This window comes from Branchiostoma floridae, chromosome 6, assembly GCF_000003815.2.
Source record: "Branchiostoma floridae strain S238N-H82 chromosome 6, Bfl_VNyyK, whole genome shotgun sequence".
Taxonomy (NCBI): Eukaryota; Metazoa; Chordata; class Leptocardii; order Amphioxiformes; family Branchiostomatidae; genus Branchiostoma; species Branchiostoma floridae.
In genome coordinates this window covers 3,371,316-3,398,607 of record NC_049984.1, presented here as the reverse complement: position 1 = coordinate 3,398,607, position 27,292 = coordinate 3,371,316, and the positions used below count along the sequence as shown (strand labels likewise).

Below are 27,292 nucleotides of genomic sequence, written 5' to 3'. Positions count from 1 at the left end.
ATGGGGACAGTCAAGCAGATGGAGGTTTGAAAAGTGCACTTAGTCTAACTTGTAGATTGTATTTTCACAAGACTACAGGGATTACAAGCCTGTGTACAGCCCAAGGACTGTTTTCCATCCCGGAGGTATACTCTAACTGGAGATGGGGACAAAACCAGTTTGGCAGGCTGAATAAAGTTCTTAATCTGGAACTGTGTGGCTCCAGATGACTTACTGAGGGATGACTGTACGTGTGGTTTGTTGGAATTTGGTTAGATGAGGAAAGAGTCCAACCTACATTCTACGTACCTGGAGATGGGGACACTAGTCAGTAAAGTAGAAGGAGAATGGAAAAGTATACTAATTTATTTCCACAATGTAAGGCCTCCTTTGGTCAATATTGACCATGGCAAAATCCTAATTGATATCAGCCCTACAGCTTTGACAATGACTAAACAGTCCTATAAGAGAATGACAGTCTCTGTCACACAGGGTACATCTGTAAGCTGACTCAGGTCTGTTTTAACTGTCTTTTCTCAGGATGTGCTTTTCTTCTGCCATGTGCATTAGGCTTCTCCTAGCCTGATTTTAGCTGCCTGGATAGTGTGCACCTCCAGCTCGATCTGTCATTTTTCCTGAACTGGAACTTACAGGGATTGTACATCTCACCTGTCTGTCGATGACCAGGATAGTGATGTAGAGCAGAACCAGGTAGATGGTGCCTCGCTGGTGAAGCTCAATATAAAAATTGTCCTTGCTGCAGAGTTACAAAGAACAAGACAGTTTATTCTAACAAATACAGTCTAATTTGATATAAAAAAAGGTCAAGGTAGAGGTGTTCCCATAGCCATTTTGAGGCTGTATGTATGGGCACTGGGTTGTCATGAACAGTAAGTATAAGGGACAGTATTGAGATGCCGATTCCATCTCTCTCTATCCAAAACCTTTTAACCTCCCCAATAAAAGTAAGGTACCCACAAAACCCGAGAATGTCGTCCAAGCTGCTAGAAATAGTCCAAAAAGCCTGCGTAATTGCCAGGAGGTTGGTTGCTCTCTGGTCAAAAATACCCATTTGGAGCTCACCAACACGTCAGTTGAGCTCAATTCTTGATTTGTGATGGGGGTTTTAATGTGGCCTGTAACTGGAGGAGGTTACCTATGCCAGGTTTTGAATGAACTTGAATACAAAAGATCAAAAACTATATCAGCTTAGCTAACTCACCTCATATTTGTGTACAAACAGTCGAAGCCGTTGAAGACCCATGCGTGTGTGTGGTGTATGAGAACACTGTACACCACCAGGGCCAGGGTCAGCCCACCTAGCTTTACGGAGAACCCTGTCTGGAGAAACACCATACAGGACAACATCCCCAGCAGGTAGCTCAGGAAAAAGTACTGTGGAGAGAGCAAAATATACACAGATTAGTTCTGTATCTGTGTATATGTACAATGTCATGTATGTAGCTGGTAACAGCCCTTTAGCGTAACACACCAGCTTCACGGAGAACCCTGTCTGGAGAAACACCATACAGGACAGCATCCCTAGCAGGTAGCTCAGGAACAAATACTGTGGAGAAAGGAATGCATATAGATTAGTTTCTTTATCTGTATCTTCTTGTACATTTTGTATATAGCCGGTACAACCACCCTTTGGTGTTACACATGAGCTTTATGGAGAAACCTGTCTGTAGAAACACCATGATGCAGGACAGCTGCTTAGTTGTCGTTAGATACTCCTTCTGGTCCCTCTGCCTTCTCACATTAGATTTTCAGTTACTGTGAGCGTCACAAGGAGATTCTATCTCAGATTCATCATTCATCTCTGCTGTAGTAGGAGAATACGTTATACAGACAGGTAGGTATTGAGCTAGATCACAAACAGCAAAATATAAAAAATATTTGTTCCAATTGTTATTGCAAGAGCATCCTGCTTCAATGTGAACATAATCACGCCGACTGCTTTATTTCGGAAATATGTTACTTCATGTGCAAGTGGTGTACGTACATGTAATACTTACTGGTGACACTTGTACGCAGGAGGCACTTGTAGAGTTGGGACACCGAGGCATGCTGGGAGTTGGGTCGGTGCCACTCCCGTTGCTATGGAGACCAAATGACCTGCTTTGACCACAATCTAACTGGAGAACAAACATAACAATATATAGGTCATATATCCATCTTTTCATAATAGTATGGACTGAAGGGAAAACTTAAAAGAATATGATAAAAGCTCTAATTCCTATGGAGACCGAATGACCTGCTTCGACCACAATCTAACTCAGTCGAACCGCAGAGCTCTATGCGCATCCGTTCTGCGCAGCCTTCTCTGGACAGGTCATAAGCCAGAACGCAGTTTGTCCTGGTTTGACCCCGCTGCATGCGTATAAACAACTGCCTGTTGTGCAACAAAAAGACCTCAGACCTACATAATGTTTATACTTTTTCACATCTACAGGATTTGCCCAGCACAGCCATGTGGATATTTATTGCATCCCAAAAGTTCAGCCAACGTTGTGGCCCCCGAAACAAAGCAATTTTCGGTCTGTGTATTTGTGATTATCTTTTCTCCAGTTGGCCGGGACACAATCAGGTTTGTCCACAGTCGGACAGTCCAGTTCCTCACCTTTACATTGATACCAAACTTGAAGGGTAAATTTTAGGAGAAACGGTTTTGCCCCCCAAAAAACTACAGTCATGTCAAATTCCCCGGCGTCTTTTTTCGAATGAGAAACCGCACACACTGATCTTTCACTCATGCTTTACAAAACTCAGCCATGATGTTTTGACATCATTACGCTTGCACATGAATCCTACTTATTCTGGCCTCTGGATAATGTTAGTTTTATTTTGGTGGGCTTCCCGAAATCTATTTGCGATGGCAAGACTTGAGCCGTTAGTTATATCAACTTTTCCAAATGCTGGTTGAACTTGCAACATTAGGCCTGACCCCCGCGGCGCGAACATGGAACGTACCGGCTGGGTTCCACCGTTCGAACCCAGGTTCGGACCAGGAGTTCGAAACAGATTGACTAAAAATATGATGAATCTTAAAAACTCTTACTTTGTACTAAAACTCTGTGTCTATGTGTGTTTTATAATCATCATGCCACTTATTATATTGCATGTGACAGCCGCACCCATTCAGATTCTTATACCAAGAAATGGGGTCTGTGACACAATGCAAAATGTACAAAAATTGGGTCCGTCCGCAGGGTAGTGTGCTTGGGTAGCTACAACCAGACTGAAACTTCACCACTGTGATTTGCGCATGTTCGCAGTTTTTTTGGGGGCAAAACCGTTTCTCCTAAAATTTACCCTTCAAGTCTGGTATCAATGTAAAGGTGAGGAACTGGACTGTCCGACTGTGGACAAAACTGATTGTGCCCCGGCCAACTGGAGAAAAGATAATCACAAATACACAGACCGAAAATTGCTTTTTTTCGAGGGGCCACAACGTTGGCTGATCTTTGGCAATGCAATAAATATCCACTTGGCTGTGCTGGGCAAATCCTGTAGATACGAAAAAGTATAGACATTATGTATATCTAAGGTGTCTTTGTTGCAAAATAAGCTGTAGTTTACACCCATGCAGCGGGGTCAGTCAGTGACCCAGCGTAAGCCGTATTTCAGAGAATAACGCGTTCTAGGGTGACCTGCGGTTCGACTGAACTGGGGAACAGACAGAACAAATCTGATTTTCATATGTAGGTCATATGTCCAACTTTTCATAACAGTATGGACCAAAGGGAAAACTTATTTATTAGAATTTAATAAAAGCGTTTACTTATTAAATTCCTATGGACACCGAATGACCTGCTTTGACCACAATCTTATGATAACTGGGGCACAGACATAGTGGTTTTCATTAATCTGATTTTCATATTTAGGTTGTCAACTTTTCATAACAGTATAGAGCAAAGGAGCAACTTAAGACAATTAGAGCATAATGCAAATGCTATGGAGACCTGCTTCCACCACATCATAACTGGAGCACAAATCAAAGCAGTTTTCATGAATCTGATTAATATGTACATGCAGGTTTATATGTTCATCTTTTTTATAGGAGTCTATAACAAAAGGGAAAATTTAGATTCATTTTTAGCAACATTTTTTTTGGAAAGTACATGTACTAAATACTATGGTCAGACAAAAGCTATAGACTGCAGTTTTCTCGAATCTTTTCTCTAAGGCAGCCAATTACAGATAGAAAACTTCTAGACCTCGTAATTACTGTATTTTGTAGTGTGAGACTTACGATACTGGTAGCTGCCACAGTGAGAATGGTTAACTGTACGGTGAGACTTACGATACTGGTAGCTGCCACAGTGAGAATGGTTAACTGTACGGTGAGACTTACGATACTGGTAGCTGCCACAGTAAGAATGGTGATAAGCACCAGCAGCGCCAGACATCTCCTGAGCCACCAGTATTTGGAAGTCATGGAGGCAAGGAAACTGAATGTGGGGTGCCGGTGCTTCTTGTAACACTGCAGAAAAATTAAAATTTGAGGAAACAAAGTTAACACAAACTTTATCAATTCTGGAAAGAGTGAGTTTGATACATGATGAAGACCCATTTCACAGTGAAACTTTGTATGGGGAGTGACAGTTCTTTGCACTGTATCAAGACCTAAAAAAATTAAGAGAACTAGGTTACAAGGAAAATTTAATGTAAATGTGACTGCAGGAATGGAGGACAATTCCACCCATGATTACATTCATTGCCAAACACATGAACTGTCAATGAGAGTAATAAATGTTATATTACACTTAGGCCAAATGCTCTAATAGGGCAATTGTTTGCAATTTTGTCTTAAGTATAATGACCGAAACAATGCAACTCTTATTAAATCTATAAGTTTGTTACCTGTATGTTTTCTGCAAAGCTGAGAAATAAGACCAGGAGCAGCGTGAAGGTGCTGAGAAGATAGCTCCAGATCAGGATGGGGGTTCTACAGGGGAGGGAGAAGGATCAGTCAATGGTATAGTTAGCTCTCATTTTGGTTTGTAATGATACAGTAAAACCAGGCCAATGTTACCACTTTTTGGTGGTCACTCAGATGATTTTTCTATTGCCCCAAGCATGAAGACTTACTTACTTAACTTTGGTCGAGCTCCCGCTCAAACCAGGCTTGAAAGTGTTCTCCATGCATGAAGAATTTTGTCCATAGTGACTAATTGCTTAAGACTTATTGCTTACCAGAGTGGCATTCTTATTGTTATAGGCAGTTTAAACAATATGGCTGAAAATCTATGGGGCATACATTACACTTTACATGTTGACAAAAAGGCAATTTTTGTGAGATTTTGTCTGAAGTATGTATAGTGAATGAAACAATACAATATCAATTCAACTTATCTCTGTTATCAATTTACTAAAAAAATTCCTGTTTCTCTTTAATATTAGGCTATTTGCAGTTACTGCTGACCTCTTTCTATTTTCTAGTTGATACAGTTTGTAAAATGATAGAATAAAACAAATAAACACAACAATTACTAGAGACTGTAGATTGCAATGGATCATTAGATTTTCACTTATAGCAAAATTAATACAATTTTCTACTTACGGCGGAAGAACAGTAAAATGGACGATCGCCATGGTAACAAAAATCATGAAGGCACACAGCACATTGAACTTGAACATTGGCACTTTCATCTCCCGGTACTGTGGGGAAAAAAATCAGTTACAACATGAGTTTGAATCCTGCCACCGATCTGACAACATAAGAAGAAGACTTCACAACCTCCACAGTATTAACCTGTAGGACAGAGGCACCTGGTAGTTTGCAACCTAGATACCACATCTTTGTCCAAGCATGTGCAAGACATTTATATGCAACAACAGGCATTAGAACAATGCATTTTGGACAAGTCGTTGTTGCAATTTGGGGCTGTTGTCCTTGGTGCTGAATATTTGGTGGGTGTTATGGTTCTAAGACACAAGAGATGTTAGTTATTATCATCCATGATACTGACCTTCTCCTGCCATTCTGGGTTCTTGAAGCCCAGAGTCAGTCTGTGCATGTCTGGTGATTTTATCCACTGCCTGTGTGGAAAATATTACAACATGATTTGAGAAAAACAGCACGTTTTTTTTTACTACTTTCTATTACACAATGATGCAAGGAAGTCCTGTTTTTGGTCCTTAATTATTATGCAAAGGGAAACTAGACTAAAAAGAAGCATAGTTACCTTCTATCTTTTTCATTTAACAGTTTGAGAAAATATGTTGAACATAGTCTGACAGTATCATCTGGCATGTCAAGGTGAACATACATTGTACTCATGATCAGTCTTTTTTCTAAAACTCAAAACTCCCACGTTAATATGCATGATATGGTTAACAAAAATCGGAAACAACAGGTATGTTCTAGACTGTATGTATGTTGTATTTTAGTACCTGTAATTTCATTTTCATTTTCATCGCATAAAGATCAAGAAACTTTGCCAGAAATACAACCTGCTTAACAGAGTAGAATTAAACAGTTCTTACTTGTGTGTAGTGATGCCTTCGATGGCCTGCTCCATCCTTTCATTAATCTGGTCTTCCAAGGCACAGGGCTGGACACTGCCACTGTGGAGGGAGTGGGCAGATTTTTGAAGTAAGATATAACACAGTAGTACCAAGTAGTGTGGAAATGTTAAAGCCATATGAATACAGAATACAGGCATATTCTAATCTGTTCCTTACCATAAACTAAATGGTTTTTTTTTAATCTATATGAATAGATTACTCTTCCTAAAGGTTTTTAAGCTTTCTCTAAATGCTAGTTGATCATAAAAATGGTTAATATTTTGTTGTTGAGAGCAACTTATTATGCTGCATAGGTCAAAGCAGAGTGAAGTACAAAAATAGATGAAAAAGAAATTTCATGTATTACTAACCATCATCAAAACCTGGTTGATTCCTTACCTTATATCTGAACAGGGCACACAGTTGATCCTGATCACATTAACATGTACCTGGTCTGGGTGCTGTGGATAGAAAATATCACATGAACAAACATGCCTCAATATGAATAAAAAAATGCAAGACCATGACTTTCACAACAGACAACCATACTGTTTTTCTTTTTATTTGCCCAATCAGTTACCTAGACAAATACGTCTTAGTAAATTATGGTAAGAAAAATTAATATAAGTCTCTAACACTGGTGCACTTTTATCTACAGGGTAACCTATAGCCGTTGTTTTTAAAAACAGGTTATTCAGTCAACAATGGTGAACTCGTGTTAACTTTCTAGACCTACATTGGTGTAGAACTGAACCCTTACCGCTGTAGGTGACGTGGGCCTGGGAGACTCGGGCATTAGATAGGAGTTCCTGTTGCGGCTGATATCCGGGAGGTCCTGGAAGGGTTTGTGGGCGCCCCAGGTGGAGAGGTACCTCGTCATGCGGACCGACGCCCGCTGCTTGTGGTCCCGGGCCAGCTTCCGGTGCTGGGACATGTGGGGGGTCACCCTGTTTCTGGCCTGAAACGGTGCACAGCTGTTAGAAGTGATAGTTGAAAAAAAGGATAAGTCGTATTGATCTAGTTCAGCTCACTGAAGAGCGAGTCTTCCACTGGTCAAGACAGATGATATGTACAGTATTGACAAGTTTGTGGCATATCGTCCTAAGGACTGCAACCCAGGGTTGTAGCCAGCACCCGTCCTTCCGTCCTTTGACGGAATTTTGCAGATAGGGACAGAAAAAAAATTTGCCCATTCAGTCTTCTGTGACGGACAAAAATCGATATAAGATATGATAAAACTGTCTGCCTTGTGTAATTTTTCACCAAAACAGATGCTGTTGAACAGCTTAGTCTACCAGCAAAATTTAAACCTCAAAATGCAGAAAATAGTATTTCAGAGGGTCTAGATTTCAAAATTTTTCGGAGAGCATGCCCCCAAATCCCCCTAAGAACGTTGCCATGGGCGCTCAATAGGATTCAAAGTCAAGGGGACGGAAAATGATTTCAGGCTGGCTACAACCCTGCTGCAACCCTTTCTGATAGCGTGCATGTCAGGTGAGGGACACAGCAGGAATAGAACTCACAGCTTTTAGTTCCAGGGCTGCCAATGACAGGACCACACACACTCAGGCTTAAGTGTATGAGGGTCCATCTCTACCTCTCTCTATATATATAGCCATACTTTCCACTACAATAAACAAGCTAATCCCTAGGCATTGCTATCGTCTACTCGACTATACATGCCAACTATGTCTTATACTCTTATACTATATCTTTTAGATAATAGTAAAGATATGGCAATGACATCAATACTAGCGCTTACAAAATTCAACTTAAAGCAGTCTGAAGTACAGTACAGAAAAGGAGCCTGGCATTCGGATACATGCATTTCAAATCCCCTTGCCTACCTTAGGAGCTATGACAAAGAAAGTTTCCTTACCTTAGGATCTATGACAAAGAAAGTTTCTACATTGTTCTCCTTTAAGTAATCATCCCTGAGATGGCCATCCCCCGGCTCGACCTTGTAGTGACCTTGCAGCTCGTCCAGCGTTGCCTTGGTGATGTGAACCCTCCTAGGAAATCAACCAATCAAAAAATTGGATCAGTCATCGTGAGGAAAACATAACGACATGAGAAAGGCTGTAGTTCAGGCCCAAGTTAAGTCAGTTTCCTGTGTTTTCCTGTGTTGGAAACTTTGATCACATCAATGGATTTATCAATCAATCAATCAATTAATAGGTCAACTGATCAATCAATCAATCACTGCATGACATCTGTGAGAGATTTCTACCAGAAACAGCTCGTCAGAGTTCTTATTCTTTTATTTGTCTATTGACAGCCAATCATAAAGAATAACACGTTTAGAAGTGAATATCTTAGACCATCAGTTCAACTGTTCAGTTAGATGATATCTCTGTTTCTCTCTACATTATCACTACTTTTCATTAAAAATCACTGGCATGGATCTCAGACATATGTATTTATCAATAGGCATCTGAAAGCAGTTGAAATGGCAAAATGATTCTTCAATCAACATGCCCTATAGACAACAGCTTATAATGGTGTCCTTGTCCTTGGTGCTGAACTTTGGGTGGCTAGTTATGATGCTATGACGCATCAGAAGCTTGAATATTCACAGCCTTGGTTGTTAACTAAGACCAAGGAGAACCTGCTCTGTAACATAATGACTGATACTTTTGTATATAGTACACAATTTACTTTGTTTCCTGAATGTACCCTTGCCCTATAGTTACCTGACAGTGTGGTTATAATGGAAAAGACATTTACATACACCCTCCATATGACTAGCTTATATTGCAACCATAGGGAAGTTAACATATAAATTGGAAACTGTTACTACTGATGCTACTACTACTATCTAACCTACTCAGACCTGCTACTACTACTACTACTACTACTACTTATACCGCTTCTACTTTCTACCCTACCCATACCTGCTACTTCTACTACTACTACTATTACTACTACTACTCCTACTACTGCTACCACAACTACTACTATTACTACTTCTACTACTACTGCCTACCCAGGCATGCTACTACTACTACAAGTACTACTACTACTACAAGTACTATCCAACCTACCCCGGTCTGCCTCCTGACTCCATGTGGTTTGCGAGTGTGACGTGATGGGACCAGACGTCGTACTGCCACTTGTGCAGGCCGATGACCCCACACAGCACGTTTCCTGTGTGAACCCCCACGCGCATGTTGATGTCCACTCCTGTTGCCCAGGCAACCTTCCTGGAAGACAACAGGGATGAAAGATCCTTAACAGCATTGTTTTGCCAGTGTAACTAAGGGTGGCAAGCTTTGGAATTTTTATCAAACAGGGACCATACCCACTGTAGCGCACCCACTCCTTGATTGCTCACTACATCCTTACCTCCAGTTAGTATTTTCCATCATACTTTGAGATAAATTCACCCTTTGGCACCCACTTGTGTGAGCCTGAGTACTTCACTTTGGGTCTCGCTTAGAAATTAGCCTAAAGCTTGGTCAGTTCTACAGTCAATTCAACAGAAATCACTTGGTCTTCTGCCAATGGTACTGCCCTTTGGCAAGCACATCAGCTTTCCATTAAATTGATACTTTGTAGGCCTGTCACACCTAACCTTTGCACATCTTCTGTGTTGTTTAAAGATACCTAGTGAAGATATCCTTGCTGTATTTGCTGACAATTAGTTCCATGTAAGCACTATGGTGCAACAAAATGCTCAACGTTCTTCTTAAATAGAGGATAGGAGGCAGATATAGTAAACTTCACAAACCTATAACTGAACTTTGCATCAATTATAAACATCACTCTGAACAGCATGAGCTTCATGACATCTTAAGCACATGTATCTTAAAGATTATCCATTTCTAGATATTGCAAAGGTTTTAGCTTAAGATGTAAGCCTTACTTGATGGCGTCACAAATCTCGAGGCCCATCTTGACGCAGTTCTTGGCGTGGTCTGGGATGGGATCAGGCAGGCCCGACACACAGTAATAACAGTCACCCAGGATCTTAATCCTCATGCAGTTATTTTTCTGAAACAGAAAGAGATCAAAATCATTTGTTGCAAGAGCTAAATGGAAAAATGTGCAGATGTTGGGATATTGGCGACCAAATCTGTAGAGTAAGCATACACATTAGCTGTAGAGGCGCTGTTTCTGTTGCTCCACTGCAGGGCTCTAGCCAGCATCCGTTTTTCCGTCAATTGACAGAAATTTGCTGCGTGTGACACAAAAATTTTAAAACTGATCCGTCAACCTTGACGGACAAAAATCCTTGGTAAAAGCTACAGGCGGCTTGAGGACGCCTTCCACCGCTGTAAAAGCCACACACTGTTTGTTTTGCTATTGTTATGATTGTTGACAAAGTGTGTCGGTTTCCCTTTTGCATACAATAATCTCATTAAAAACCCGTTTTTCAAGGTCTCAGTTCAGTCTCTGTAACTCCTGGAATAGTGTTTTCATGATAATGGTAATTGGCTGACCGAAAAAATTTCGAGCTGGCTAGAGCCCTGCTCCACTGTAAGGGAGAGTGGTGTGAAGTGCCTTTCCTATGGGCACAGTGTTGGGGTATCAAACTCGGGACCTGTTGATTCCGAGACCAATGCGCTACTCATAGTTGATAATAAATCAGTAAGGATGGACATATCTGGATCAAAATCCTGATCCAGACAGTATCTTTAGGATTTTTAATAAAAGACTAAGATAGAATCTTATGATTCTTCTGGTTGGTTCACACAAAAAAGTTGACTAAAAATTAAGACTGAAACATTTTACCAACAATAAATGAATTATTGTAATATCATAGCTTATAAATTTAGCACCACTCCGGGATGTTATATTATGCTATTGAGGAAGCGAGGTCACAGCGATCAGTGTTGATAGGGGTTATGTAATTCCCTTAACAGTCCTACCATCGACATGCATATAGCTTGTAACCATTGTGAATACAGCACCTTCAAATTTCATCTCTGAGTCAATCACTCGCGTCCCATTGACCACTAAATGACACAGAGATTTTGACTTCCCCCAAGATGGAAATGATTCTAAATATCTCAGAACAATTAAAAGAGATAGAAATGCTAAACATTGGCATCATGCTTCAAACTTTCTCACAGTGAGGTTGTAGTTTGTATATTCAGGCTACCCTCAGTTATGGTAATGAAGCAATTTCCGTCCATGCGTAGGTGGTGCCTGCCATGACTTTCACACCTTTCCTATTTACCAATGACGTTTGCTCACATCTGAAGCAAATTTGCAGACAAATTTGTAAGAACATAATTACAAAACGTTCCCAATTGATATAAAAGTGAGGTGTAAATGAATATTCAGGCTACCCTTGATTAAACTGATCACTCAAACACACACTCACTGTCCGGTTTAACTTCTAGAGAAATTTCATAGAGAAATTTTCGTCCATGCATTGGTGTTGACTGAAATGAATTTAAACATGACACATATATCCAATGGTAAAGTCCTCGCTTTGTATCCAGGACGTTGCGGATTCAATACCCATGATGGCCGGGTCATACCAAAATGACTTTTCTTATCACCAACAATATTTCCTGAAGTGAACAGCAACTTCCTCAGACAAATTTGTAACAACATGATTACAAGTTGTTGGCAATTGCACCCAACAAATGAATATAAAGTGCACGATCTATATTCAAGTTTTCCATAATTGAAAACGATGCAAGAAGAAAATGAGCCAAGCTCGATCAGTCGCCAGAATGCTGCGAAGCGTGGCGCTGGTCTTGTTTCTTCTGGTCTGGACACATCGACATGTCAACCCTGCAGCAGCTCAAGGATGCCCAGGCAGCTGTAAAACCAACCATCAGTTCACTTGTCAGTGTGGAGTATGGCATTCTAGCCTTGGAGAGAAGTCCCCCTGTACCTGGAAAGGACCAGGAGGAACTTTTGAACACAAGCATTGCATCAATGCCGTACCAACTGGTTTCCAGGAGGGAACTCTATCAATCTACATCCAACACCTCCGCTCCCCTGTCCTCCTGGAAGGGTCTTTCCCAGCCATCTCCAGCCTTCGGTTCCTGAGGATCCTGTGGTCCAATGTTTCCACCGTACAGCCGGGCGCTTTCAGAGGTCTGCACTCCGTCAGCAGCCTGGCCCTTTCGAACAACCGGATCTCCCGACTGGGTGAGTTGAAAGGGATCCTGATGATTGCATCTTGAAAATGTTATAAGTAGTTTTCTTTATCAAGCCATGAAAGCAGAGGTATGCATTCTAATCAGTTGGCATGTTTGCTTGAAGTGCTGTATGTCCGCAATTTTGTAGGCACATCAAGGCCTCAAACGGGAAGTTGGGCGAAGGTGCCAGAAAGGTGAATGAACTTTGCCGGATTCCAGGTGCCAAATGCATTGTTTTATTGAAAGCGTACTGTAAATGCCTTTAAGTACGCAGGGATTTAATTTCGCAGTAGCGGGAAAAAGGACTTTTCGTGGTGGATTAAGTTCGTGGCAGCTCCATGCACTGTAGTTTCTTACTGACATGGAAAATGTTTGCAGTGGTTTTAAGTTTGTGCTGAAGCGGCCACCGCAAAAAATGCGAACATGAAACGACCGCGAAAGTTTCAGCTGTATCAAACACAGCTCACAGATTATTGAAAATAAATGTAAATGTAAGTGCAAAGTGCAGTGACCTTTCATTAATTGTTATCTAATCAATGAATCAATGAAATAAGAAAGAATGGAATTATCACAAATATTGATAGATGGGCATGAAAGAATTCTAAATATAATGCTTTGAACCATATGGATGACTTCATCAAGTTTTATTGTCCTAATGTCTTTTTTTGCTACGAGAAAATACAGCCCTTTGGTACATATCACTGTAATGAAACTTTCATGCGCATAATGATAAAAGTTACAAACTCACGTTCGCACATCATGATATCTACTAATCATCAGTAGGTATAAGAAAATGATTTTTTGTAATTAGATGAAAACCACTACAAGTATCCGTAAATGACTTCATCAGGTTGGCAGTTATTCATATATACTACAAGTATCAAATGTAAATTATTATTATGATAGATCCCTCTTGTTGTCGAGTTTTTTTCTCCCAAGTAAACCATTAATACAACTTTCTGTTAACCCTCAGTACCTGACACTTTCCTTGGGCTTGGAAGACTTTATTCGTTGTATCTCCAAAACAATGCCATCTCAAGCATATCACCGTATGCATTCCGTGGCCTGCCTCGTCTCTCAATGCTAAAATTGTCCAACAACCAGCTGACCTCTGTGCCTGTTGAGGCCCTCCTGCAGCCAAAATCTTTGACAAAAGCAAAACTAGACCAGAATAACATTGTTGCCATCAGCAGAAATATCCTGCGTCTGCAGCAAGACAGGTACCTGAAAATTCACGTGGACAACAACAAGCTACGATGTGACGAGAACCTGGAATGGTTCATCTGCAGCCTGCCACACCTGCAGAACATCGCTAGTCATGACGACCTCAAGTGTGCATCACCTGCCCACCTCCGGGGAACCCTCCTCACCGAGCAGGGGCCAGACGTGTGCCAGACCAACACAGGCAGGTCACATGAAGGCATCGGCTACACCACGCACAACGACGTGACCACCCCAAGTCCTGAACATGAAGACGTGACCACCTCAAGTCCTGAACATGAAGACGCGACCACTCCAAGTCCCAAACTTGACATCATGACTACCCCAAGTCCTGAACAAGACGGCGTGACCATCCCAAGTCCACACAACAAGACCAGTGCCACGGAAGAGGACACAGAGATGCCATACACAAATGACGTGGCAGTCTCTCAGCATACAACAGAGATGCACCATGTGGTTATTCTAAGGGGAGGCCCAATCATCAACAAGGATAACCACGGCACCTATACCCTGGCCATGATTGGTGCTGTCTTTGTGCCCCTCCTCCTTGTGTTAGCATCGGCAACCCTCCTTTTCATCTTCAAGCGCCGGTGCAGTGCATGTCAAGCCGTTCCCGACCAACCAACCGGAACGGATGAGGAAGATACAGAAGGAAGCCCAAACATTGAGCCGTACGCAGTTGTCTACTCTGGCCCTGATGGTCTGCAAGCATCTGACAACAACTCACCAACAGGCAGTCAATTTGCCCCTGCCCCGGCATCAGCAGACAGTGAGACTATCCAGCCATACGCAGTGGCCTACGGTGATGAGGACAAAGGACCAGCTTCTGAAATCAAGCCATATGCAGTGGCCTACGATGAGGACCAAGGGCCGGAGCCTGACATCCAGCCGTATGCAGTGGCCTACAAGGGAGATGCCTGGGAAGACGAAAGCTGCAAGATCCCGCTGTATGCAGCAGAAGGTCCTGACACTTCACAGGCTGCAGGAGGCTGCACAGAGGCAGGCTCTACACAGGCGGCAATCGTCGATCAACCTGTCACCCAACCAGAGGCAGGCTCTACACCACTGGAAATCATCACCAATCAGCATAGGGCAATTATTGACCAACTGGTCACCCAACCAGAGGCAGGCTCTACACCACTGGAAATCATCACCAATCAGCATACGGCAATCATCGACCAACCGGTCACCCAACCCAAAGAGCGGTCACCCCCTACAGATGCAGACACAGAGCCAAAAGATGAGGAGGAAGAAGAGGGAAATGAGGCAAGCAAATCCAGCGTCCTGTACAACCAAGCCATTGAACAACCAGAGATTAAGGGACATACAGTTTGTACACCCAACGCCCTGTACAACCCAGCTCATGGACAGCCTGAGAGTAAGGACAGCACATCTCATGCCCTGTACAACCCAGCCATTGAACAACCAGAGATTAAGGGACATACACCCAACGCTCTGTACAACCCAGCTTATGGACAGCCCGAGAGTATTAAGGACAGCACATCTCACGCCCTGTACAATCCAGCTCATGGACAGCCCGAAAGTATTAAGGACAGCACATCTCACACCCTGTACAACCCAGCTCATGGTCAGCCTGAGAGTAAGGACAGCACATCTCACGCCTTGTACAACCCAGCTCATGGACAGCCCCAGAGCCAGGACAGCACACCTCACGCCTTGTACAACCCAGCTGACAGACAGCCTGAAGTTCAGACAAGTGGACCTTCAATGCTGTATGGAGAACGGCTGATAGACAATGGACAGCAGCTGGATACCAATTCAAGCTTCGTTCCCTAAAGAATCCCTAAAAATTGAAATTCCAGACTTCTGAAAAGGGAAATGGCTTAATGCCTTCTCTGCTAAATCTATTACAAAAACTATTAGTAAAACCTCCAGACAAAATATATAACTATTACATGGCACAAGAATATCCGGCTGCAGCAACTCAGTTACTTTAGACCAGGAAAGAACAGCAGAAATCTAGAATATGGCACATGTATTCAAACAACTTCTAATTTATGGGACATAATAGATTTTGACAAATGAATGCAGAGGCCCTGTAGATTTGGTGTGATTTCAGTGAGTTATGTGATGTGTTTGTAAGGTTACAGGTAGACGGTCATGACGTAAGTAAGTTAGCCAAGAAATTTAGTTTGTCCCCCTAGAACTGTCAGAATGCTTTTCACCATTTTGGAAGAAACTAGAACTCATCAGATTGCTTTTGACCATTTTAGAAGAAACTAGTAGGAATCTGTCAAAATGTTTTCCCCATTGTACAAGAAACTAGAACTGTCAGTCATTTGAGAATGCTTTTCACCATTTTGAAGAAACTAGAAATCTGCCACAATAATTTTCACCATGACTGTACATGAAACTAGACTGTCAGAATGCTTTTCACCATTTTATATGTATATGTTGATACATTAATTTGGACTTGATGTAATCTGTTATATTTTATCTGATCCTTACCTGACTCATGATCTCAATGAAAAGCAGCCTGCAGGCTGATTTGAGATTCTCATGAATAAATAAAGGGTCAAACAAACTATTACAAAGCTTAGTAACCATGCCACCATTGTGAATAAACCTCTATCAGAATCTATGTGCATCCCCGTCTCTGATTCAATTACTTGCATCCCATTGGCCACTAAATGGAGCGTTAGAGTTCCACCAAGATGGAAATACAAAATGTAGTTCCAAACTTCTCAGGAAAGTTAGCCACTAAATGGAGAGTCTGACTTTAAGATGGAATTGGTTCCAAACTTCTCAGGACAATTCAAAAGAGACAAAAATGCTAAATTGGCATCATGCTTGGACTTTGCAACAGTGTAAGATGTAGTTTGTATATTCAGGCTACTCTTGGTTTCCAAAATACATTATGCATGAAGAAATGAAGCAATTTCCGTCCATGCAGAAGTGGTGCCTCCTATTACCTTCACACCTTTCCTCTTTACCAATGACGTTTACTCAATGACATGATATCAAAATCAAAGTTCTCAGACAAATTTGTGTAAGAACGTAATTACAAAATGTTGGTAATTTGTTCCCCACTTTTAAAAAGTGAGGTGTACAATGTATATTCAGGCTATACTTGATTAAAATGATGCATAGAAAAACCCAGTAAAACAATTTCCATCCATGCGTTGGTGCTGACGAAATGACTTTCAAACTTGATGCATATTCAAGGGTAAAGTGCTCGCTTTCTATCCAGGAGGTCACAGAATTCAATACTCAGTGCGGCCGGGTCATACCAAAGACTTTTAAAAGGGAACATGCTGCTTTCTCTGCTGAGCACTTAGCAATTACAAATGTATAACAGCTCTTCAGTTCAGTTCAGTATATCAAAATCAACTTGCATGTACACTTTACAACATAGCCACATGCTACCCTTGTCATAAAACATGCTTACATGATAAAATACAAGTTCAACAAATTAATCATGTAAAATTGAATTCAACTTGAAATACCGTTTACAATAAGAGTTGAAGAGACGCATGCATTATAAAACTTGCTATGCAGCTCTTTGAGTCGAGGTTCAATGTACGGGGCAGGAAAGATTGAACCTGATGTGAGAAGGCCTATGGGAGCTAGATAACTTAAACCAGTGAACTAGCCCCCTGCTGTACTGCTTGCACAAAAGTGTGGTCCATGAGCTATACAGATTGGTACATCTAACCAAGATGCGCGGGTGACTTTACCCCAGTCAAACAATTTCTGTCCATGCGTGGGCGCTGCCCAAAATGACTTTACTCATCACTAACAATATTTCCTGAAGTGACTTCCTCAGACAAATTTGCAACAACATAATTGCAAGTTGCTGGAAATTGCGCCCCACAAGTGAATATTAAGTGCACCATGTATATTCAGTGGGAAGAAAATCAGCCAAGCTCGATCAGTCGCCAGGATGCTGCGAAGCGAGGCGCTCGTCTTGTTACTCCTGGTCTCCTCACATCGACATGTCACGCCTGCAGCAGATCAGCGATGCCCAGGCGGCTGTGAAACCGAATATTTTGGACAACAGAAGTTTGTTTGCAACTGTCCACCATTTGGCTATATCCTTGGAGAGGAGTCCCCCTGTATTTGGGAGGGACATGGAGGAAAAACTTACAGAACCCACCACTGCATCGATGCCATATCAACTGGGTTCCAGGAAGGAACTTACGCAATAGCCATCCAACGTCTCCGATCCCCTACCCTCCTGGAAGGGTCTTTCCCAAACATCTCCAGCCTTCGGCTCCTGAGGATCCTATGGTCCAATGTTTCCACCATACAGCCGGGCGCTTTCAGGGGTCTGCACTCCGTCAGAAACCTGGCCCTTTCGAACAACCGGATCTCCCGACTGGGTGAGTTGAAAGGGATCCTGATTATGGCATCTTGAAAATGCTATAAGAACTTTTCTTTATCACGTCCATGAAAATGGAGGTATGCATTCTAATCAGTTGGCATGTTTGCTTGAAGTGTTGTGTGTCCGCAATTTTGTAATTGGCATTTGAATGCAAGGCGTCAAGGCCTCAAACGGGAAGTTGGGCGAAGGTGCCAGAAAGGTGAATGAACTTTGCCGGATTCCAGGTGCCAAATGCATTGTTTTATTGAAAGCGTACTCTAAATGCCTTTAAGTCCTCAGGGATATGATTTTGCAGTAGCGGGAAAAAGGACTTTTCGTGGTGGTTTTAAGTTCGTGGCAGCACCATGCACTGTAGTCTCTTACTGACATGGAAAAATGTTTGCTGTGGTTTTAAGTTCGTGCTGAAGCGGCCACAGCAAAAACCGTGAACACTAAACCATCCCGAAAGTTTCTGCATCGTGAGAGTATCAAACACAGCTCACAGATTATTGAAAATAAACGTATTACTAAGCAAAAAAAAGTGAGGCTTCCTACCTGGATAAATTGACATTTTGACCTTCCATTAATTGTTTTCTGATCAATGAATCAATGAATTAAGAAAGAATGGAATTATAACGAATATCTAAAGATGGGCATAAAAGAATTCTTAATATGATGTTTTGGACCATATGGATGACGTCATCAAGTTTTATTGTCCTAATGTCTTTTTTTGCTACGAGAAAATACAGCCCTTTGGTACATACCACTGTAATGAAACTACATGTATGTTTTTCATGTGCATAATAATGAAAGCTACAAACTCACGTTCGCACATCATGATATCTACTTAAATCATCAGTAGGTATAAGAAAATGATTTCTTTTAATTAGATGAAAACTACTACAAGTATCAAATGTAATCATTATGATAGATCCTTCTTGTTGCCAATTTTTTTTTCTCCCAAGTAAACCATTAAAACTTTCTGTTAACCCTCAGAACCTGACACTTTCGTTGGGCTTGAAACACTTTTACTGTTGAATCTCCCAAACAACGCCATCTCAAGCATATCACCGTATGCATTCCGTGACCTGCCTCGTCTCGTAACACTAAAGTTGTCCAACAACCAGCTGACCTCTGTGCCTGTTGATGCCCTCCTGCAGCCAAAAGCTTTGACAAAAGCAAAACTAGACCAGAATAACATTGTTGCCATCAGCAGAAATATCCTGCGTCTGCAGCAAAACACCTGGAACCTGAAAATTCACGTGGACGACAACAAGCTACGATGTGACGAGAACCTGGCGTGGTTCATCTGCCGGCTGCCACGCCTGCAGCACATCACTAGTAATGACGACCTCAAGTGTGCATCACCTGCCCACCTCCAGGGAACGCTCCTCACCGAGCGGGGGCCGGACGTGTGCCAGACCAACACAGGCAGGTCACATGAAGGTATCGGCTACACCACACATGATGATGTGACCACCCCAAGTTCCAAACATGACGAAGTGACCACCCCAAGTTCCAAACATGACGAGGTGACCACCCCAAGTTCCGAACATGACAAGGTGACCACCCCAAGTTCCGAACATGACGAGGTGACCACCCAAAGTTTTGAACATGATGAGGTGAACACCACAAGTGCCAAACATGACAACGTGTCCATCCCAAGTCTGCAGAACAAGACCAGTGCCACGGAAGAGGACACAGAGATGCCATACACAAATGACATGCCAGTCTCTCAGCATACAACAGAGATGCTTCGTGTGATTATTCTAGGGGGAGGCCCAATCATCAACAAGGATGACAACAGCACCTATACCCTGGCCATGATTGGTGCTGTCTTTGTGCCCCTCCTCCTGGTGTTAGCATCGGCAGCCCTCCTTTTCATCTTCAAGCGCCGGTGCAGCGCATGTCAAGCCGTTCCTGACCAACCAACCGGAACGGATGAGGAAGATACAGAGGGAAGCCCGAACATCGAGCCGTACGCAGTTGTCTACTCTGGCCCTGATGGTCTGCAAGCATCTGACAACAACTCACCAACAGGCAGTCAATCCGCCCCTGCCCCGGCATCAGCAGACAGTGAGACTATCCAGCCATACGCAGTGGCCTATGGTGATGAGGACAAAGGACCAGCTCCTGAAATCAAGCCATATGCAGTGGCCTACGATGAGGACCAAGGGCCGGAGTCTGACATCCAGCCGTATGCAGTGGCCTACAAGGAAGATGCAGGGCGAGACGACAGCTGCAAGATCCCGCTGTATGCAACAGAAGGTCCCGACACACCGCAGGCTGCAGGAGGCTGCACAGAGGCAGGCTCTACACCACAGGAAAACATCCCCAACCAACAGGCGGCAATAATCGATCCAACGGTCACCCAACCAGAGGCAGGCTCTACACCACAGGAAAACATCACCAACCATCAGGCGGCAATCGTCGACCAACCGATCACCCAACAAGAGGCAGGCTTTACACCACTGGAAATCAACCAACAGGAAGCAATTGTGGACCAACCAGAGGCAGGCTTTACACCACAGGAAAGCATCAACAACCAACAGGCGGCAAACGTCCTTCAACCGGTCACCCAACCAGAGGACCAGTCACCGCCAGCAGATGCAGACAAAGAGCCAAAATGCGAGGAGGAAGAAGAGGAAAATGATCAAAGCAACGTCCTGTACAACCCAGCCCATGAACAACCCGAGATTAAGGACAGCCTGTCCAACGTTATGTACAACCCAGCTCATGGACAGCCCCAAAGTGAGGACAGCACAACAAGCGTCCTGTACAACCCAGCTAATGGACAGCCTGAGAGTAAGGACAGCACATCTAATGCCCTGTACAACCCAGATCATGGACAGCCTGAGAGTAAGGACTGCACATCTCATGCCCTGTACAACCCAGCTCATGGACAGCCCAGAAAGGACAGTACACCCAATGTCCTGTACAACCCAGCTCTTGCACAGCCCTAGAGTCAGGACAGCACATTCAGCACCTTGTACAAACGGACAAACGAAGACTTAAAGGACAGCACACCTCACACCTTGACAAACCAGCTCATAGACAGCCTGATGGTCAGTCAAGCAGACCTTCAGTGGTGTTTGGAGAACAGTTGATGGACAGCAGTTTTGCTTGCTAAAGGACCCTGAAAAATTTAGATTTAAACTGCAGACTTTTGAAAAGGAAAATGGCTTAATGCCTTCTCTGCTAAAACTATTACCAAAACCTTCAGACAAAATATCAAACTTACATGGCACAAGGATATCAAGCTGCAGTAACTCAGTTACTTTGGACCAGGAAAAAAACAGAAGCAGAAAACCAGAATATGGTACATGTATTCTAACAACCTCTTATTTCATGGGTGTTTCGGGCAGTTGAAATAGACTTAATGGATTTTGACAAATGAATGCAGAGGCCCTGTAGATTTGGTGTGATTTCAGTGAGTTATGTGATGTGTTTCTAAGGTTACATGTCATGATGTAAGTAAGTTAGCCAACATGTGTTAGTTTTTCTCTGTTCTTTATGCATTAGTAGAAACTAAAACTCTGTCAAAATGATTTTCATTGAAAGAGGAGCTAGAACTCTGTTAGAATGTCAGAATGCTTTTCACCATTGTAGAAGAAACTAGAACTCTGTCTAAATGCTTTTCACTATAATTGTTTTTAAAAGCTGATGTTTAGAAAAACATTTTCACTTATTTTTTACAACTGAGTAGAAGATGCCAGATCAAGGAGGAATCTTATGTGGTTGAGGAGTACTTGGGACCACAAACGTAATGACATGTATTCTTAACTTTTTCTGACAAAGACTGGTGTCCGCGAGAATTTCCCTTGTCCAAATTGTTGTAACGTGAGTTAATAGAAAAAAGATCAACTCAATGTTTATTCAATGTTCAACGATTTAGTCCCTGTTCAATGTGTGCTTTTTGCTTTGCGATGGCTTATAGTTCAAGGTGAAGTGGTCAATGCAAAACCCACAAACATAAAACCACCCCAAACATTTCCTCATTTACAGTAATCTCCAAGCAGATGTTGCTGTGGAAAATGCTGAAGTTGTATAATTGGACGGTTCAGGTACACAGTTCCAGTAGAGCACTGTCAGAATAGTCAGCCAGTCAAAAACGTACCATTATCCACCTTATCCTCTGCTTGGAGACTGACCTTAAATGCCCTTGCTCACAGCTGCTGCTTGGCAGACTATGGTGCCAGAAGCCACATCTATATCTATATCATACCATACCATATCAGAATATCGTTCTCACAACAGACTGACGGTGTAACCTAAACCAATTTTCTGCGTGGCTGCAGTCACAGAGGGGAGGAGACAAAATCTTTCCAATGTAGCTGATTCATGGAGTCGTTCCAAACATGAAAGTCACCCTCAGGCCATGTCAAGTGATATCCTTGGTTCTCGGATTTTTTAAAATAAAAATGTAGCAAATGGACATCATAGAAGCACAGGGCAGGGAGGAAAACTTGAATATGACTGTGTCCACTCCATAAACCTGAGTGCACCAAGGCATACAACTGGTCCTCGGGCTTTGTTTTCATTGTGTTTTTTCCAGTTAAGCATATTTTTTATTAATAATCTAAAATCCGTGAACCAACAAATCAAATTAATATGACCTCAAGCTACTGTAGCAGATTTGCCTAACAGATACTTTGGCATGGGACATTGATATTTTACAATCTCCCTTTAGTAAAGATAATATCTAGATTTACATTAAGATTGAGGATAATCCGCTCATAATCACATTGCAGTAAATGTAGGCAGTTCAGAAGTTCAGAAACTTCACGATGATATGAGGAAAAAGGCAGTCAGTGTTCCCCACCGGGTACTTAACTTCCCATAAAGACACACCAAATGGGGCCCATTCACAGTGCTGTTTATCAGCAGAAACTTCACTTCAGCAGACACACTTTCAGTCACATTCTAACAAAAGACTGGATCATTTCACTCTTAGACTATCATGATGAAAGTTTCCAGCCACTGAACCTTTTCAGTCGTCTGTGATGTTTTCTTATCTAAAAGCACCTACGAGGGGCATTCAATAAGTAATGTCCCTGACCCATTTCCCATAGCAGGAGATTAATGAAACTTGGCACAGTTATTAGTCTTTCTCTTCATAGGAACCACCCAGAGTTTTGCATTTCTCCCATCATTTGATGTAGCTCTGGACACCGTTCTTGTAGGACATCCCAGGTTGGTCCTCCGACAGATGCCTCATCAATGGCAGAAGAGGGACGACCAGGTCTGGGAGCTGTTTCCACAGACTTCCGGCCTTGTTTGAATTCAAAATGCCAGCGTTTTACAAGGTCATATGATGGGGCATCATCACCATAAGTTTTTTTCATTTCGTCAAAAGTCCCCTTTGGTGTGCGTCCTTTCAAATACAAAAAAAGGATCACTGCGCGACACTCAACTTGCTCCATTTCACACCTGGTCCATTTCACACCTGACTCAGTTCAAACACCAGTAAATCAGTAACCACAATTAGCTCAGAGCTGTTTTTTGCAACATAATCCATAGAGATATGACTCATTACACATGCAAAATTTCATCTAGATCAGAGAACTGGAAGTGGGTCAGGGACATTACTTATTGAATGCCCCTCGTACCAGTACAAATTACTGTAACGCTGCTTCACCTTTATCCGAGGGTAACCTATATTTGTTTTTGGTAAGGAAAAACGCATTTAGGGATATGAAGTCGACGGACGGTGGTTTCAAATCGGAACATTTTGAAAATATTGCAAATTTGAAACCACTGTCAGTAGACTTAATACTCCTAAATGTGCTGTATTTAAAGACAACGGATAAAGGTCACCCCACGGATAAAGGTGAACTAGCATTAGACGCTGACATTTTGTGATGGTTTAATGTTTTAGTGCTAACCTCGTCGACCACTGCAAGCCTAAAACCGCTAAGAAAATACTTGTTCTGTCTTCTGCCTGCCTATCCCATTGTTTTACCACAAACTAAAACCATCATAGAGATTATGAAGACTCTATTTTCTCCCTACAGCATATATATAGATATATACACATATATAGATATATTCATGGCCGATCGTGGGACTGCGTGGCACAATCGGCAGCAGGTTTGACTCAGGCCCAGAAGGTCCTGAGTTCAAACCCAGCCGTGTCACCGATCTTGTGCCCTTGGGAAAGGCACTTTGCACGACTTTCCTATATAGGCTACAAAAGTCTTCAGCAATTGAAGTTGGTAGCCTCAAAAACAGAAGAATGGCCTCCTTCAGTCAATTGACCATGGTAAAATCCTAATTGATATTAGACCTACAGCGTCGAGTGTGGCTAAACAGTCCAGTATACGAGAATGTCAGTCTCTGCCACACAGGGCACATGCATCTGTAAGCTGACTCAGGTCTGTTGCAGAGTTCCCAGGTACATGTACACCACAGCTACTGTAAAGTACACACTTGGTTAAATTCATTCTGTCATCCAAGCTGCTTATTTTCAGCTCTCAAAGCAGCTTGGCAGAAACGTACCTAACCTTAGAGGACATCAAGAGGAGATGCAGACCCAATCATTTGGTATTCATGAGGAGACTGGATCTTTCTCCGGTGGGTTTTTACAAAAAACAATGATGCCCCAGTGAGCATTTAAATGAACTTCCTAACAAGATAAAGGACGCTCTGACGTCAATGTAGGCACACTCTGCCCCTGCAGTGCTCCGTCTACTTATCAAAGTGAGATAATGACATGGAAGAATATAACTGCAGATATTTTTACAGTGATAGTTTTATATGATTATCAAACATCAATCCTAAGAAATGGAGGGATGAAATTGTGATATGATTGTACAAGTAGCAAGAACTGCCCCTGTCAGTTATTATATAACTAATTTTTACTATACATAGTATGACTTCTTTCTCTTGCAGAGTATGCAAGACAACTGATCTGCTAATTGCATGTGTCAAAAGTTAGTTTTATTCATATGGTGAATTACTTGCAGCCATTAGGTACCTAAAGTGTGAGTAATGAGGCTGATACGTGCTCGAGGCACCTCCTCAAACGTAAACACGGGACCCCTGTTGTACGTCCCTTCCGAAAGACGATTTCGTGGAATTCCTGGTCCAGCTACAGCATCCGGTTGTCCTTGGGTGGTCTCCCATCCAAGAACTGTCCGGACTGCATGTAGCTTAACTTCCGAGATTGAGGAATCGGGTGTGTCCAACGCGCCATGCGGCAGTTATAGTTTCATCGATGATAATAAAAAGAAACTTCTTGCTGATAGTCAATCATGTGAACTTATCAAATAGGACACAGAAGTTAACTATATAGGTGAGCTTTTAGCCATCACTTCTGATCCTTGAATGAGTTTGATAAATGAAGCTTTGCATTATCAATCCAAAGTTATGTAAGAAATAAGGTTCATAGTTCATGGGGGGTCCATTTCCAATTAGCAATCTTTAATCCATTCTGGAAGAAACATAGATTGAGAATTTGATAACTTAATTTGCTGAAGATCTAAAAGTATCCCCACTTCCAAAACATTTATAAGTTCATGTTGTTCTTTATTACATGGATGACATTCTTTGAGTACTCCAAAACTGATGCGAGCTCGCAAATAAAAATAGTTTGCCAAAAAAGGCTTAAGGCTTTTAAGAATAGTTGAAGTAAAAATGTAAGGTTGCCCGTACATCAGTAACAGATGCGTAGGGGTGGCGCCCATCTCCATTTCTGTAGCCCTTGGGCCACACATGTGCAAGCCACTACAGCAGGGGGCTGGTCCGCTGGTAGTGATGTGTGTTTAACTTCCATACTCTTCCTCATTAGAGTGCTAAGCAGAGAAAGCAGCATTTACCATTTTTTAAAGTCTTTGGTATGACTCGGCCGGGGATCGAACTCACGACCTACCGAATGCAAGGCGAACACTCTACCCACTCGGCCATTGCACCGGTTTTAAAAATGTAAGGTAAACATTGTTAAATCTATAGATACACTTGTGCTAGTTCAATGTATATAATTATGTACAGGTATTAAATACAAGTAACTACAACATGATGTTGATTCAGAACATACAGTTCCTGATGCATTTCATTTTTACATGTTTTGAATGTCTTGTTCCACTGTATTATTTGTTGGGTCACTTAGGTCAAAATCTAAAAACTAAGAAAAAATAGAATGCCTATATACTGACAGACCCTATTTTTTCCAGTGTTGTAACGCTCGTTCACCTTTATCCGCGGGGTCACCTATATGCGTTGTTTTTGTAAAAAGGGTAATTTGGCACATCAAGCTGACAGGTTGTAGTTTAAACTGCAATTATATACTGAAAATATTGCAATTTGAAACCAATGTCCGTCAACATGATATCCCCAAATACTGTGTTTTTAAAAGCAACGGATATAGGTTACCCAACGTATAAAGGTGAACTAGCATTAACTGAAAACATAACATTTTTTGCTTGGCCTAATTGCAGTCCAGCGCTAAATACATAGATAAGCTAACTCAGCTTGAGAAACTTTATTGCAATTTTTCTGCTTACGGGCTAATTGCAGGGAACAATTTTGAAGCTAATATCGACGGATAAAGATAAGGATAATACTATTTGTGCAATCAGATACACGACTGCAGGTTATATGCAATGAATATTCTAGAAGATAATGTCTACATCTGAGTTTGCCGCTTTTGCTTTCTCAGAAAGTTACAGTGAATAAATTTTCCATAGTACATGTACTGACTTCAGTGTTGTGATCTTGTTCATTTGTTAGAACCTTTGTTTATTCATGAAATCAGCCCACAGGTTGCTTTTCATTGGGGTTAGACAAAATATACCTATTCACAGATGTTCAGTTTACATCTTTTGAAGTCCTATGATACGTCCATAGTATTACACATATTCTACACATTCCATGGTAACAAAATTTCATAGCGAGAGCTGCTGCCTGATTTGAGTCTGTTCATTTTGGTCATTTCTGTTACTTTAAGAGTTGCTTAAAGGAAAGTAGAGTAAGGGATTTCTACACCAACTGGAAATTTGCTTGTTGGGATGGACAAAAATTTCAGTGTATCTGTCCCAGAAAACATTATCAGATAGAATTGATCAAAATATGTTTTCATATTAGCTTAAGATTTTACAAGGAAAATTAACTAAACTAGCTTCCAAACAATGAAAGGGACAGGAAAATAAAAGCTGGA

The 27,292-nt window shown here is 41.9% G+C and overlaps 1 protein-coding gene across 2 annotated transcripts in view; it reads right to left on the bottom strand.

Moving 5' to 3' along the window:
- Nucleotides 1-27,292, bottom strand: part of LOC118417332 (adenylate cyclase type 2-like) — a 43,413-nt gene that overhangs the window by 7,231 nt on the left and 8,890 nt on the right. For both annotated transcript variants that reach the window (XM_035822870.1, XM_035822871.1), the window contains exons 5-17: nt 10,358-10,485; nt 9,537-9,695; nt 8,372-8,504; nt 7,253-7,450; nt 6,892-6,953; nt 6,472-6,552; nt 5,955-6,024; nt 5,546-5,643; nt 4,846-4,930; nt 4,337-4,465; nt 1,998-2,117; nt 1,202-1,374; nt 649-736 (exon numbers count right to left, since the gene is read on the bottom strand). In XM_035822870.1, coding sequence (XP_035678763.1) covers nt 649-736; nt 1,202-1,374; nt 1,998-2,117; nt 4,337-4,465; nt 4,846-4,930; nt 5,546-5,643; nt 5,955-6,024; nt 6,472-6,552; nt 6,892-6,953; nt 7,253-7,450; nt 8,372-8,504; nt 9,537-9,695; nt 10,358-10,485 — 1,524 coding nt within the window. The remainder of the gene's footprint in view (nt 1-648; nt 737-1,201; nt 1,375-1,997; nt 2,118-4,336; nt 4,466-4,845; nt 4,931-5,545; nt 5,644-5,954; nt 6,025-6,471; nt 6,553-6,891; nt 6,954-7,252; nt 7,451-8,371; nt 8,505-9,536; nt 9,696-10,357; nt 10,486-27,292) is intronic.